Source organism: Mastomys coucha, unplaced genomic scaffold (assembly GCF_008632895.1).
Source record: "Mastomys coucha isolate ucsf_1 unplaced genomic scaffold, UCSF_Mcou_1 pScaffold15, whole genome shotgun sequence".
NCBI lineage: Eukaryota > Metazoa > Chordata > Mammalia > Rodentia > Muridae > Mastomys > Mastomys coucha.
In genome coordinates, this window is record NW_022196897.1 from 96,761,057 (window position 1) to 96,773,502 (window position 12,446).

The 12,446-nt window shown below is 35.2% G+C and overlaps 2 protein-coding genes across 2 annotated transcripts; one reads left to right on the forward strand and one right to left on the reverse strand.

Moving 5' to 3' along the window:
• Positions 1–2,856: 2,856 nt before the first annotated feature.
• LOC116091762 (olfactory receptor 4F4-like) lies at positions 2,857–5,178 on the forward strand. Its single transcript, XM_031373245.1, has 2 exons — positions 2,857–2,865; positions 4,216–5,178. Exons 1-2 carry the CDS (start codon positions 2,857–2,859, stop codon positions 5,176–5,178), a joined length of 972 nt encoding a protein of 323 aa, XP_031229105.1.
• Positions 5,179–11,250: 6,072 nt separating this feature from the next.
• Positions 11,251–12,192, reverse strand: LOC116092293 (olfactory receptor 4K14-like). Its single transcript, XM_031373608.1, has one exon. It carries the CDS (start codon positions 12,187–12,189, stop codon positions 11,251–11,253), a length of 939 nt encoding a protein of 312 aa, XP_031229468.1. The 5' UTR covers positions 12,190–12,192.
• Between the last annotated feature and the right edge of the window lie 254 nt (positions 12,193–12,446).

The window sequence follows — 12,446 nt, forward strand, 5'->3', positions numbered from 1 at the left end:
ACAAGTAAAACCTCCTGTTAGTCATTCCAGTATTGATAATGTCAGTCAACTTTTCAAAACCATTCACATCATTAGTAAGGAATATAAAGAAGCTTGCTCCTGCCTGGTCTCTTACTGTATCAATGTAATCTAAGTGACTACATTTTTAAAAATTATTTTATTTATTTATAGTCCAGTTTTTGTCCATCCTTCCTGGTCCACCTTCCCACATTTCCTCATCTCATGCCTCCTCTACCTGGTCTCTAAGAGGTTCCCACACCTACCAGGGCTCTACCTTTCCTGATGCCTCAGTTCTCTCAAGGATTAAGCTCATCTTCTCCCACTGAGGCCATACCGTACAGAACTCTGCTATATATGTACCAGGGGCCTCTGACCAGCCCCTGTATGCTCCTAGTTAGTAGCCTAGTCTCTGGGAGCTCCCTAGAGTCTGAGTTCATTGAGACTCCTAGTCTTCCTATGGGGTTCCTCTCCCCTTCAGTTTCTTTAATCCTTCCCCTAATTCAACCATAGGGGTCCAGTGGTTGGGTGCAAGTATCTGTTTTTTGTCTCAGTCAGCTGCTTTAGAGCCTCTCATAGGGCAGGCATGCCAGGTTTCCATCTGTAAACAAGTCATAGCATCAGTAACAGTGTCAGGATTTGGTGCCTTCCACCAACATAGGATGGACCTCAAGTTGAGCCAGTCATTGGACCACCTTTTCCTCAGTCTCTTCTGTCTATCTACTAAATATGGACTCTATGAGTTCCCTCTCCTCATTGTTGAGCATTTTGGCTAAGGTCACCCCCATTGAGTCCTAAGAGTCTCTCACCTCCCAGGTCTCTGGTACTTTCTAGAGGTTCCCCTTACCTTTTCTCAACCCTAGGTTGCTTATTTCCATTCATTCTCCTGGCCTTTTGGACTTCTCTCATGCCTCCCCACACACCTGATCCTGTTTCCTTTTTTCCTCCCCCTCACTTCTCCCACCCATGTCCTTTCCTCCCTCTGCCTCCTGTGATTATTTCCTTCACCCTTCTAAGTGGGATTGAGGCATCCACGTTTAGTTATGAGACCATATGCTCAAAATGTGAGATATGACCAGAACAAAATCCACACTATGAATATAATTTCCTTATGCATGGCAAATCTCTGTCAAATTTTGGTCATGTGACTGATGAAGTGAGATCTGTAAGTATATGTGATACTAGCATGTATGAAGTGGATACCCTAAGTATGACCCCATGGAATACAAACATTTTCTCTCTTGATTTTAGAAAATTAAGGTGTGTACCTCTCAATTTACTTAAGATTCTGTTGTAATAAATCCTGCTGATGATAAAATAAAAATACTACACATGGTTTTTCTCAATCAGCATACCCAAAGTGAAATTATCAGCAATTAGTACACAAAGTTTCTTGTCATTTTACTTGTAAAAATTCACATACCTTAACTAATGGACTGAAGTTTGGGACCCCTGTGGTTAAATTAGGGAAAGGCTAGAAGTTGAGGAGGAGGATGACCCCATAGGAAGACCAGCAGTCTCAACTAACCTGAACCCCTGAGATCTCTCTCAGACACTGAGCCATCAACCAGATAACATGCACTAGCTAGTCCAAGGGCCCTGACAAATATACAGCAGAGGACCATCTAGTCTGGCCTCAGTGAAGGAAGAATTGCCTAACCCTAGAGAAACTTGAGGTTCCAGGGAGTGGGAAGACCTAATGGGGTGGATGGGGTGGAGGATTGGGACATCTCCTTGGAGACTGGGGAAGAGGAATGGGATAAGGAACTGTCAGAAAAGTGGACAGGGAGGGGCATAAAAACTAGACTGTAAAAAAAAAAAAAGATTTAAATTAAGTAAAAAAAAATCACATATATGTATGCAATGAAACTTTATCAGTATCTCTTTGTAGATGGTATAACACTGAATTATAATAGACATCTCTTAGGGAAGTTATGTGATCCAATAGGGAAAAATATGGGTTTATGTAAAGCAACAAATATGTCAACTGAAGAGGAAACAATCTTGTGTACTTTAAGAAACAAAAATAGGAAGAGCAACATTATTAAAACTTGTATGTGTTCTTCCCAGCTGAGTTTGTAATGTATGTATATTGTCATTTAAGACATAGATCATAGATTTTGAATCATGTAATCCCTCAACTACACACACACAAAAAAAATTGTATATTATAATAACACAATTTTGCTGGCTTGGTAGTCCTCTTTAAAGAATGATTTAGAGAAAAAGACATGTACAATTTGAAGTACTTCTGAATACTTATTTTCTGAAATTATATATAATTTAAAGATATTGCTTGTTTATCTCAGCTCATTTTAATGTCTTCATTGCAATTAAATCAGTATAATAATGCAAACTACAAGCCCTGAGACCTATAATACTCAGTATTTTTTTCCTTTGTTCTCCACATATTGGTCATTGACAGCTTAGGCTTTCCTATTTGTATAAAATCTAAACATTATCTTTTACCACATGATTACTATGTGTAGAATTTAATTTCTCCATGTTATCTCATTTATTTTAATTTTTGGCAATCATACATAGATTGAATAAGATAGTAATATTATCCAGTTGCCCAAGAAATTGTGACAATGATCCTTAACTCAAGAATAGACTGTTTCCTCCAAGGCCAAAAGAAAACCTAACACACTGAATCAGTTTGCCAGGAAGCCTCAGGCTGTTTCTGGATCCTCTAGGGGCTTCTGGTTACTTTATGAATGCTTACCATTAGCCAATCAGTTTGCCTAGGAAAACAATTCACATAAAAGTCAATCTTCCAGAAATTAATGCTTTGAAAGAGTATATAAAAGGGACTCTATACTGTCCTGTCTCTTAAAATTACTGCTGCCTCTTCAAGTTATGAAAGAGGTAAGTAGAATAACAAAATTTAAATTCATCAGTAGAAGCAACTTCAGGTTAGAATTTTGTTAGTAAGTACATGTTCCTATGAGTAGAATTTCATTATGCAGAACTCAATTATGATTTTTCTTCAGGAAAGTAAATGGAAAATCCTTTAGGGTTGTTTTAAGTACTTATAATAATTAATATGAGTAATAGTAAAAGGATAAACCTTGCTAGTGGTGTTCTAGTAGCAATAAAGACTGACTCCTACACCTACTTTTTTTGAATTGACAAATTATTTCCTCTTCACTTAGTGGATTTTACAATTCTTCTGTATCCCCAAATCTAGTATTTTCTTCTCTGTGAGTTTTTTTTCTCCAATAAGAACCCTTGAGCTATCGTCATCCTAGGCGTATTTCTCAGGGAGATATGTCCTGGAATTTTTCCTTCTCTATCTTCTTCTCTATTCACAAAATATTTCAATGTTTTAAAATAAATTAAAACTCAAACAACTTTTTTTGCATAGTATGATTCTAAAGAAATGCTTTAATGAACTAGCCACACAATAATATATCTCCTATCCTTGAGTGTTGACAGTGCTCACATGATTATATTTTTACTGAATAAAGGAGACACAAACTTAAATAGCTTAATGAATTATTTTATGATTAGATCTTTCCCAAATTTGGAAAAACGTTCACTAAGTTTTCATAAGACTTTGTACACAGTTATTTGATACTGAGCTGGGAAATGCTAAGGGAAAAGTTCTGGAAGAATGGAGAGAGGAACATAATTTGTAAGCACAATTGGCTATGAGTAAGTAAATTTCCAAACAGTTAACAAATAACAGAATTCTACCAGAACGTTTCTTTATATCCTCTCATCCATCTCCCATAAGACATTACTCTTCATATCTGTCTCTGCCTTTTGTGCTATACACATGTGCTGTGTCACGTAATCTTTAAAAATTCTATATTTTTACTTAGTTTTGCCATTTTTATTTTGTACATTTTGTTTCATTTGATAAAATTCTTTTTCTCCTAAGCACTTTAACATTTTAAATGTAAGGACTGCTCTATATATCTCAGTGTCTTGACATCCAGAGATGAATGAAGTAAGTCTAGGAAGGTAGTATAGAGAGAAAGCAGCACGAACAGTAACATTTTCTTAGGATGGAGTCGAAAACCACAGAGAAATTGGGAGGCTTGGCTAACTGAAGAACAAGACAGGCAAGGAAGCAATGAGATTTAAATTATGAGTTTTAATTTAAAGCTGGGGAGTTTTATGCAATAGATCCTATCAAGTTCTTAATGCGTGGATAGAGGCTAAAATTTGCATACAACAACGCTGACTTAGCTTTTTATTGTCTTCTCCAAGGCAAGTACAGAGACTCTCTTTTGGAATGAATCAACAAGGGAAGCAAATAACTCGGCCGTGAAAGAATTTATTTTTCTGGGACTCTCCGATTCTCAGGAACTTCAGATCTTTCTGTTTGCATTCTTTTTTGTTTTCTATGTAGGCATTGTGTTTGGAAACCTTCTTATTGTCATGACTGTGACCTATGACTCCCACCTCCACTCTCCTATGTACTTCCTGTTGGCCAACCTCTCATTCATTGATCTATGTCTGTCCTCTGTCACAGCACCGAAGATGATTGCTGATTTTTTCAGCAAACGCAAAGTCATCTCTGTCCATGGCTGTTTTGCACAGATATTTCTCCTTCACTTCTTTGGGGGGAGTGAGCTGGTGACCCTCATAGCCATGGCCTTTGACAGATATATAGCAATCTGTAAGCCTCTACGCTACACTATAATTATGCGCGTCAATGTATGTGTTGGCATTGTGGCTACTGCATGGGGAATTGGCTTCCTACACTCAGTGAGCCAATTGGCCTTTGCGGTGAAGTTACCCTTTTGTGGTCCCAATAAGGTTGACAGTTTTTATTGTGACCTTCCTAGAGTAATCAAACTTGCCTGTGCAGACACATATAGGTTAGACATTATGGTCATTGCCAACAGCGGTGTGCTTACTGTATGTTCTTTTGTTTTGCTAATCATCTCCTATGGTATTATTCTAATGACCATCCAGCGTCGCCCTTCTGATAGGTCATCTAAGGCTCTGTCTACACTGACTGCTCATATCACAGTAGTTCTTTTGTTTTTTGGACCTTGCATCTTCATTTATGCCTGGCCCTTTCCCATCAAGTCATTAGATAAATTCCTTGCAGTGTTTTATTCTGTGGTCACTCCTCTCTTGAACCCCATTATATACACACTGAGGAACACAGAGATGAAAACTGCCATGAGACGCCTGAGACAATGGAATTTAAAATTTGGTTGAAGTCATAGATCTTCTGTAGCCATGAGATTGAGATAATGAGCAAAGGAAGTTATTACATTATTTAGCAGACCTTTTGTGAATTATCAAATTTCATTTTACCTCAGTAATTGCTTAAGAATGTTCTAATATTGCCTCAGTTATTCTATGTGATTAAAGCTTTTATTTTTGTATAGTTTCAAAATTAATAGCATTAATTCAAAATACCATTTCACTGATTTTTAGCATAATTAAAGGTATTATTTTGATATTCTTTGTGCACGACTGAGACTCCCTGAATACTTTTCTGTTTGAGGTGAAAAAAGGCAAGAAGACAAGTCAGACTATTTTACATTAAAGAAAATTTTACTTTGCTCATTCTCCATAAAAATATAATAAAAGAATTACTAACCACCTAACAAAAAATGTGCTCAATGATAAGAGTTTATATGTCTACTACTAAGATTTGTAAGTGATATTTCTTCCTAGTAACCATATAATTTTGCTACTACTACTACTATAACAAACCATAATCTATTAGTGGCTCATCAGATGTGAAAGCAATATTGAATTATCCAGTACTATTTTTCTTCAAGATATTTAAAAACCTGTGATACTACAATTGGTTATACAACAGTAAACAGAATGAACTGTTTTTCAACATTTGACCATCTTGACACAAAGTATGTAATTTATATATATGTATCATTTTCAGTTATTAGGATGTTAAAGTTAAAAGGTGATAGCTAAATTTCACTTAAACTTTGCTAAACATTATTATCGTTACTTTTTTAAAAAATAAGTTTTGGTCCCCACATTAATAAAAAGAAGATCATAATATATGCATTATACATGGTTAGAAGAAGTATTTAATTACTAAAGTTACATAAGGCAACATAGTCCTGTAACATATTCATCTCTCATTGAATTTTAGATGGTATTATATTATCCACACTAATCTATGTCAATATAGTCAAGAGTTTTGACTCATTCACAAATTACTTCATGGTCATGATATATTCCAATCTTAACAAATGTTTATTTGGGGCATTTTAGTTACACTGGGGAATTTTGTGTAGATTTATGTGCAAGTGTGTATATTTGTATGTGTACTCTTCCATGAGCATATGTAAAATTAGATCCATGTCCTGCAAAGATGGCTCAGGACTTAAGGATGAGTTTTGACTTTCCAGAAGAACTGAGTTTACTTTAACAAATCAATGTCAAACAGTTCATGTCTGGCAACACCAAGGAATTTCATGCCTTCAACTATTCATTGGTACATGCACACATGAGCACAGAATGTTATACAGTCATATACACGTGCAAACAATTTAAAATAAAATACAAAACCAAAAACCTTAAATTTTCCAGGGGAGATTGGAAAAGAAAAGTGGATTAAGGGGATTCAGGGGAAAAGGGATATGCATGATTATTTTATGAAATTCACAAAGAATAAATTTTAAAATTAAAATACAAAGTATTGTGCAATCTCTAAAACATCAAGTTTGATCAAAAATCCTTTATTTAATGACATTTTATTTAAGGAATATAATACCAATGAATTGAATAATTCATTACACACAAATCATGCAAAGTTCAACTATATATAAGTTGGTAATAGTAGTTCTGCTTTTTAAAAAAAACAGTTATTTGAATAAAGTAAAGGAGTATGTATATTAATATCAATAATAAAAATATATATCATTAAATAATTTTTATTTAATTTCAGTTATAAATATGAGTATAAATTAATTGTTTTTATTTTAGTAAAATATATGTAGTTATCAGAATTCTCCTCTGAAAATCTATTGAATCTAAATAAAAGAAAATTATATTTAATGCCCTGTGTTGTTATCAAGCACTATTTGTCATTCAAATAAATAAATCTAGATTTCTTAGGTAAATACTTGACACTAGGTCTGTAGTAGAAACATGTAAGATCATTCTAGACCATCTTTATTTTTATTTTTTATTTATTTATTTTGAGACAGGGTTTCTCTGTATAGCCCTGGCTGTCCTGTAACTCACTCTGTAGACCAGGCTGCCTTTGCCTCCCAAGTGCTGGGATTAAAGGAGTACACCACCATCACCCTGCTATTTTAATTTTCTAACAGAGCATCATGTCATGTTATAAAAACTGTCCTACAACTCAGCATATAGCTCATGTTACCTTTAAACTTATGAAAATATATCTAGTTTATCCTGTCAAGTACCAGATATGCACATGCACCACCATGCACAGATAGAATTTTTTCACATCATAGTTAAAGGAACCTAATTAATTGCCTATAAAACCAAAATAACACAAAAAAGTAAAATAATCTACCAATAACGGGAAATGGTCCATATGAGGACCAATGATGCAACAGTAAGTATAATAAATTTCATTATTACATGAAAACATTCATAAAGTGGTTGTTAAAATTTTTAAATATGATATTTTCATTTGTGTAGATGGAACTAGTAAGCTTATTAAATACTTTGAACTGTGTTGGTTTTTTTCAACAAATGTGACAAAACCAAAATATTCTGCAATGTGAATATTAAAAAGGAAAACAGATCAAGTATGCAGAGTTCAGGAGTAAATATTTTAGAAAGTTTCAAGTTCATAATTCAGATTTGTAATCATGACTTTAAAAATCAATTAATATATGTAAGTCAAACAATAGAAACCAAAAATTATTTGGTAAGAATTTTCTAATAAAATTTATAAGAGATAAGAATCAAACAAATTGAACACAGAGACTGTGATTCATACCATCTGGGGAAATAAAATATAAAGTAATTATTAATGAGCTTAATCAATAAAGATTCTCTATCTAATGACATTCTATAGGAAAGATCCACAAAAGAGAAATGCACAAAAATACTAGATGATTTTAAGAACATACAATTAGAGAATAAATAGTCTGGAATAGTCATCAAATTCAAGGAGTATATAGCATATGAAGAACTGATACAGGTAGAAAGACTGAAAAATTTCCATCAGTCTCTTCTCCATTTTTGTCCTTCTAGTTCTATTAAGCAGGAACAACTACTAATTCCCTCTCCCCGCTGTTGGGCATTTCATTGGATGTTTTTAAGGTCTCCAGTTATTTTGTTTATATTTATGCAGGAAAAAGATATCAGAACCCACCTCTATGTAAATAATTTTGAAATGCACAATGTTGTATAAATATGGTATCCTGAAATAATACTTATTATATAACAAACTCTGCTAGTCTCCAGCACATATTGACAGATGTGGCAAGATTGCCTGGGTCATGTGCTGAACTTAAAACCCTGGTTCCACCATTGCTCAGTGCAACCTCCATAAGATCCTCTCAGCCAACTCATGAGCACAAATAACCAGACTGGACACAATTCTATTATTATCTTCACTTTGACCTAGAAATTTTACTAAAACTTTAACCCACTGACTTTCCTTGGGACTTTAGCCTAGTGGTCTAAAAGTTCATGTTAGAAAAATCTGACCAATAACCTAAATCCAGAGCAAACATCCTATCACAAAACAAAAACAGTATTTGAATAATAAATCACCAGTTACATAACAATTATCCCCAAAAGAGCAGTTTGGAAGCAAATGATAGTCAAAGCATCCCTGACCAAAAGGAAAAAAAAAAACTCATTGGATTATTAGATATAAACTAAAGTTATACTTCAGAGTCATAGTAGTCAAAACAGCATGGTAATGGCATGATAATCTACCAACATGTTACATATATACAAGAAGGAAGGCCCAAGAGAGGGAGCTTCAATTTCACTTAGAATGGGGAATAAGATATTCATAAGAGGTAGATAGTTGGAGGAAATTGAGAGGGGTGTGAGGAGGGGAATAGGGGTTGAAGATCAGATGTGGGGAAGAACAGAAAAGATAGCCAGGTGGCCATGAAAATGAATGGAAATCTGGGGTGAGGAATAAGGGACACCTCCAGGATGTGACAGAAACCTGGGATAAGGGAAGTGCCCAAGAATCAATGACATTATCTATGGCTCACAACATTGGGGAAATGGAAACTGAAGAGGGCACCTCCCGTAGCCAGGCAGGAACCCCAGTGGAGCAATAGTCCCCGACCCAGCCACAAAACTTTCAACCCATAATTTATATTCTCTACAAAGAATGCAGGCATGGAGGATGGAGGAGAGACTGAGAGAATGGCCAAGCAACAACCAGCCCAGTTTGAGACCCATCCCATGGGCAAACACCAATCCCTTACACTATTAATGATACTCTGTTATGCTTACAGACAGGAGTATGTTGTCCTCTGAGAGGCTCCACCAAGCACCTGACTCAAACAGATACAGACACCCCCATCAAAACAGTGGATGGATCTTGATGATTCAGGAAAAAATGAAAGGAAGGATTATGGGTCCTGAAGGGATAGGAACTCCACAGGAACAGAGTGAAGTATCCATAACCCTTGTGACTATTCGAGTCTGAACCACCAACGAAAGAATATTACAAGGTCTGGACCTAGGCCTTCCCCACACATGTGATGTTCAGCTTGGTCTTCATATAGGTCTCGAACAACAGGAATGGGGCTATCCCAAAACATGATTCCTTATGTGGGATATGTTCTTCTAACTGTGCTGTTGTGTCTAGCCTCAATGAGAAAGCAAGAACCTAGCCTTGCAGAGGCTTGAAGTACCGGGGGTGGGGGGGATATCCAAGGGAACATTACCTGCTCACAAGAAAAGGGAAGGGAGTATGGGAGAAAGATTGTGGGAAGGGGTTACCAGGAGGGGGGACACTAAGAAGTATGTAAACAGAAAAAAATAAATTACAAAAAGATTTTAATTAACTCCAGTAAATTTTAGTGACCTGATTTTCAATAAATATGACAAATATGTATTGTGGATGAAGGACAAAATAGTCAACAAATATTGTTGGAAAAACTGGATGCCTACATGGAAGAATGATATTAAAGTCTTTGTTTTAAAAGTCCAAATGAGTAAGAAACCTTGGTGTAAGATCTGAAAATCTTAAATTGCTTGAATGTCTATGGAATTTAACCAGCTTTACAGTATCAAACATAAATTCTCTCCTGTGGAAAAGGCACCCAAAATATAGTGAGTTCCCCTATTCAAATTATTGCCATGGTAACAGTAGTGTCCACACCTAGCTAGGTAGGTTTATATTTTCCTATGCAGGGTCTAGATCTGTGAAATACAAGTAATGTTCTTTCGTCCTCAGTACCCTGCGCAACTTTTATCACCACCAATGATAATGAATAGGAGGAAGATTCCCCAGTCAATTTGAGATTGATTTCCTGTGTTCTGAAACCAAAGTATGTTGCTTATTCATCAACATATAACTATGATGTCCATAAAGGGAAAAAAATAGTCTGGTTTGTTTTACACAACTGCAACCTCACAGACCAACACACCATGCATATACTTACAAACATGTTTGTTAAATGTCACATGTGGCTTAACCACTGAATAAAGTACAATCATTTTAATAATTAGTCTATTTATGAACACTGTCCTCATGGAGATTAAATTTTAGGATATTACACAATTTACAAACCTAATTAATATTTATCCAAATGTTTTATTTTGATACATTATTCATTTGGTTGAAAAAAAAACACAAAGTAAGGTTTACTGCTAGCTCATGTCAAGTTTGTCACTTTGTTTTATCTTTTCTTAATTTTTACTGCCTCGCACATTACTGTTTTAGTAAATAGCTGTGATAAGACAAAAGTGATGAAGTTGGCCATTTGATAGTCAGTGAAGAGTCTGGGTCATGTAGTGATGTACAAAATCATACTCAGGTAGAACTCACTAAAATGTTATTCACAAAGACAAACACAAGAGTTTGGTCAATAAAAAATAGTTTAAACTGTATTAAAAATAGTTTGATGAATTTCTTTCATTATATTTATAAAGATTATTCATATGTAGATTTTAAGACAAAGGATTCACAATTCTGTACTGATTGATCAATAATGTTACACCATTTTAAAACACTATATGATTTCTATATTAGAAAATTGGTAACATTTTCAAATATAAACTATGCTTCCTGATTTTAAATCTATTTCTTAGTTAGTCTCATTATTTAAAGTAATGAGTTTCTGTTTCTAGATATTAGGAATTTACTTTGGAACCCAGAAAGTTGCCCATGAACCTTTTCATAGCATTTTTCATCTCTTTATTTCTCAGTGTATAAACGGCTGGATTTAGGAAAGGTGTAAAAACTGAGTAAAACACTGCAAAAAATTTGTCCAACCAGGTAATATTAAGAGGCCACACATAAATGAAGAAGCAGGGCACAAAAAAGATCATTACCACTATAATGTGGGCAGTGCACGTGGACAGAGCCTTAGATCCACCAACTTTAGAGCTCTTACATACAGTGATAAGGATGTATGTGTAGGAAGTAAGCAACAGAATAAAGCATGTTATAGCCACAAGTCCACAGTCAGCATTCATTAAGGTATTTAAATAATGATAATCCATGCATGCAAGTTTTATTACAAGTGGCATGTCACAGAAGAAACTGTCTATTTCATTGGGACCACAAAAAGGTAGATGCCCAATCACTACTATGTAAATTATACCATGTATAAAGCCAATTGTCCAGGAAGTCAACACCAATCCAGTGCATCTCTTCAGGTTCATGATGGTGAAGTAGTGGAGAGGTTTGCAGATGGCCACATAGCGATCATAAGCCATTACCACCAACAGCACCATCTCTCCTGCAGCAATGCAATGGGAAAAGAAGATCTGACACATGCATCCTGCAAAGGAAATGGTCTTGTTTTCCCTGAGGAAGTCTGTGATCATCTTAGGAGTGGTGTTTGAGGAGAGCCACATATCAACAAAGGACAAGTTGGCCAAAAAGAAATACATGGGAGAGTGCAGATGGGGGTCAGTGGTTATTAAGATCAGGATGACAATATTTCCAGACACGATGAGAATATAAAGCATCAGAAATATTGCAAAGAGTAAGAACTGAGAATTCTTTGAGTGGGTAAGTCCCCAGAGTATAAATTCTGATACAACAGTCTTATTGTCTCCATCCATTTTATTCAGTGTGTCCTTAGCTATAACCTGCAAAGAAAAAAAGGTTATCCCATATGATATGAGGTAGGCTACTTCCTTTGTAGAATTAGACATTCATATTGAATCTTACCTGAATAGAAATGCATATATTAAAGAGAAATCTAAGCCAAATATGAGTGACATTGCTGCCCGATGTAAATGCTAATGAGCCAAGAGCAACTCCCCAAGAAAAGAAGCATCAGATATGACTTATATACACATCCTCTCTGAATAAATCC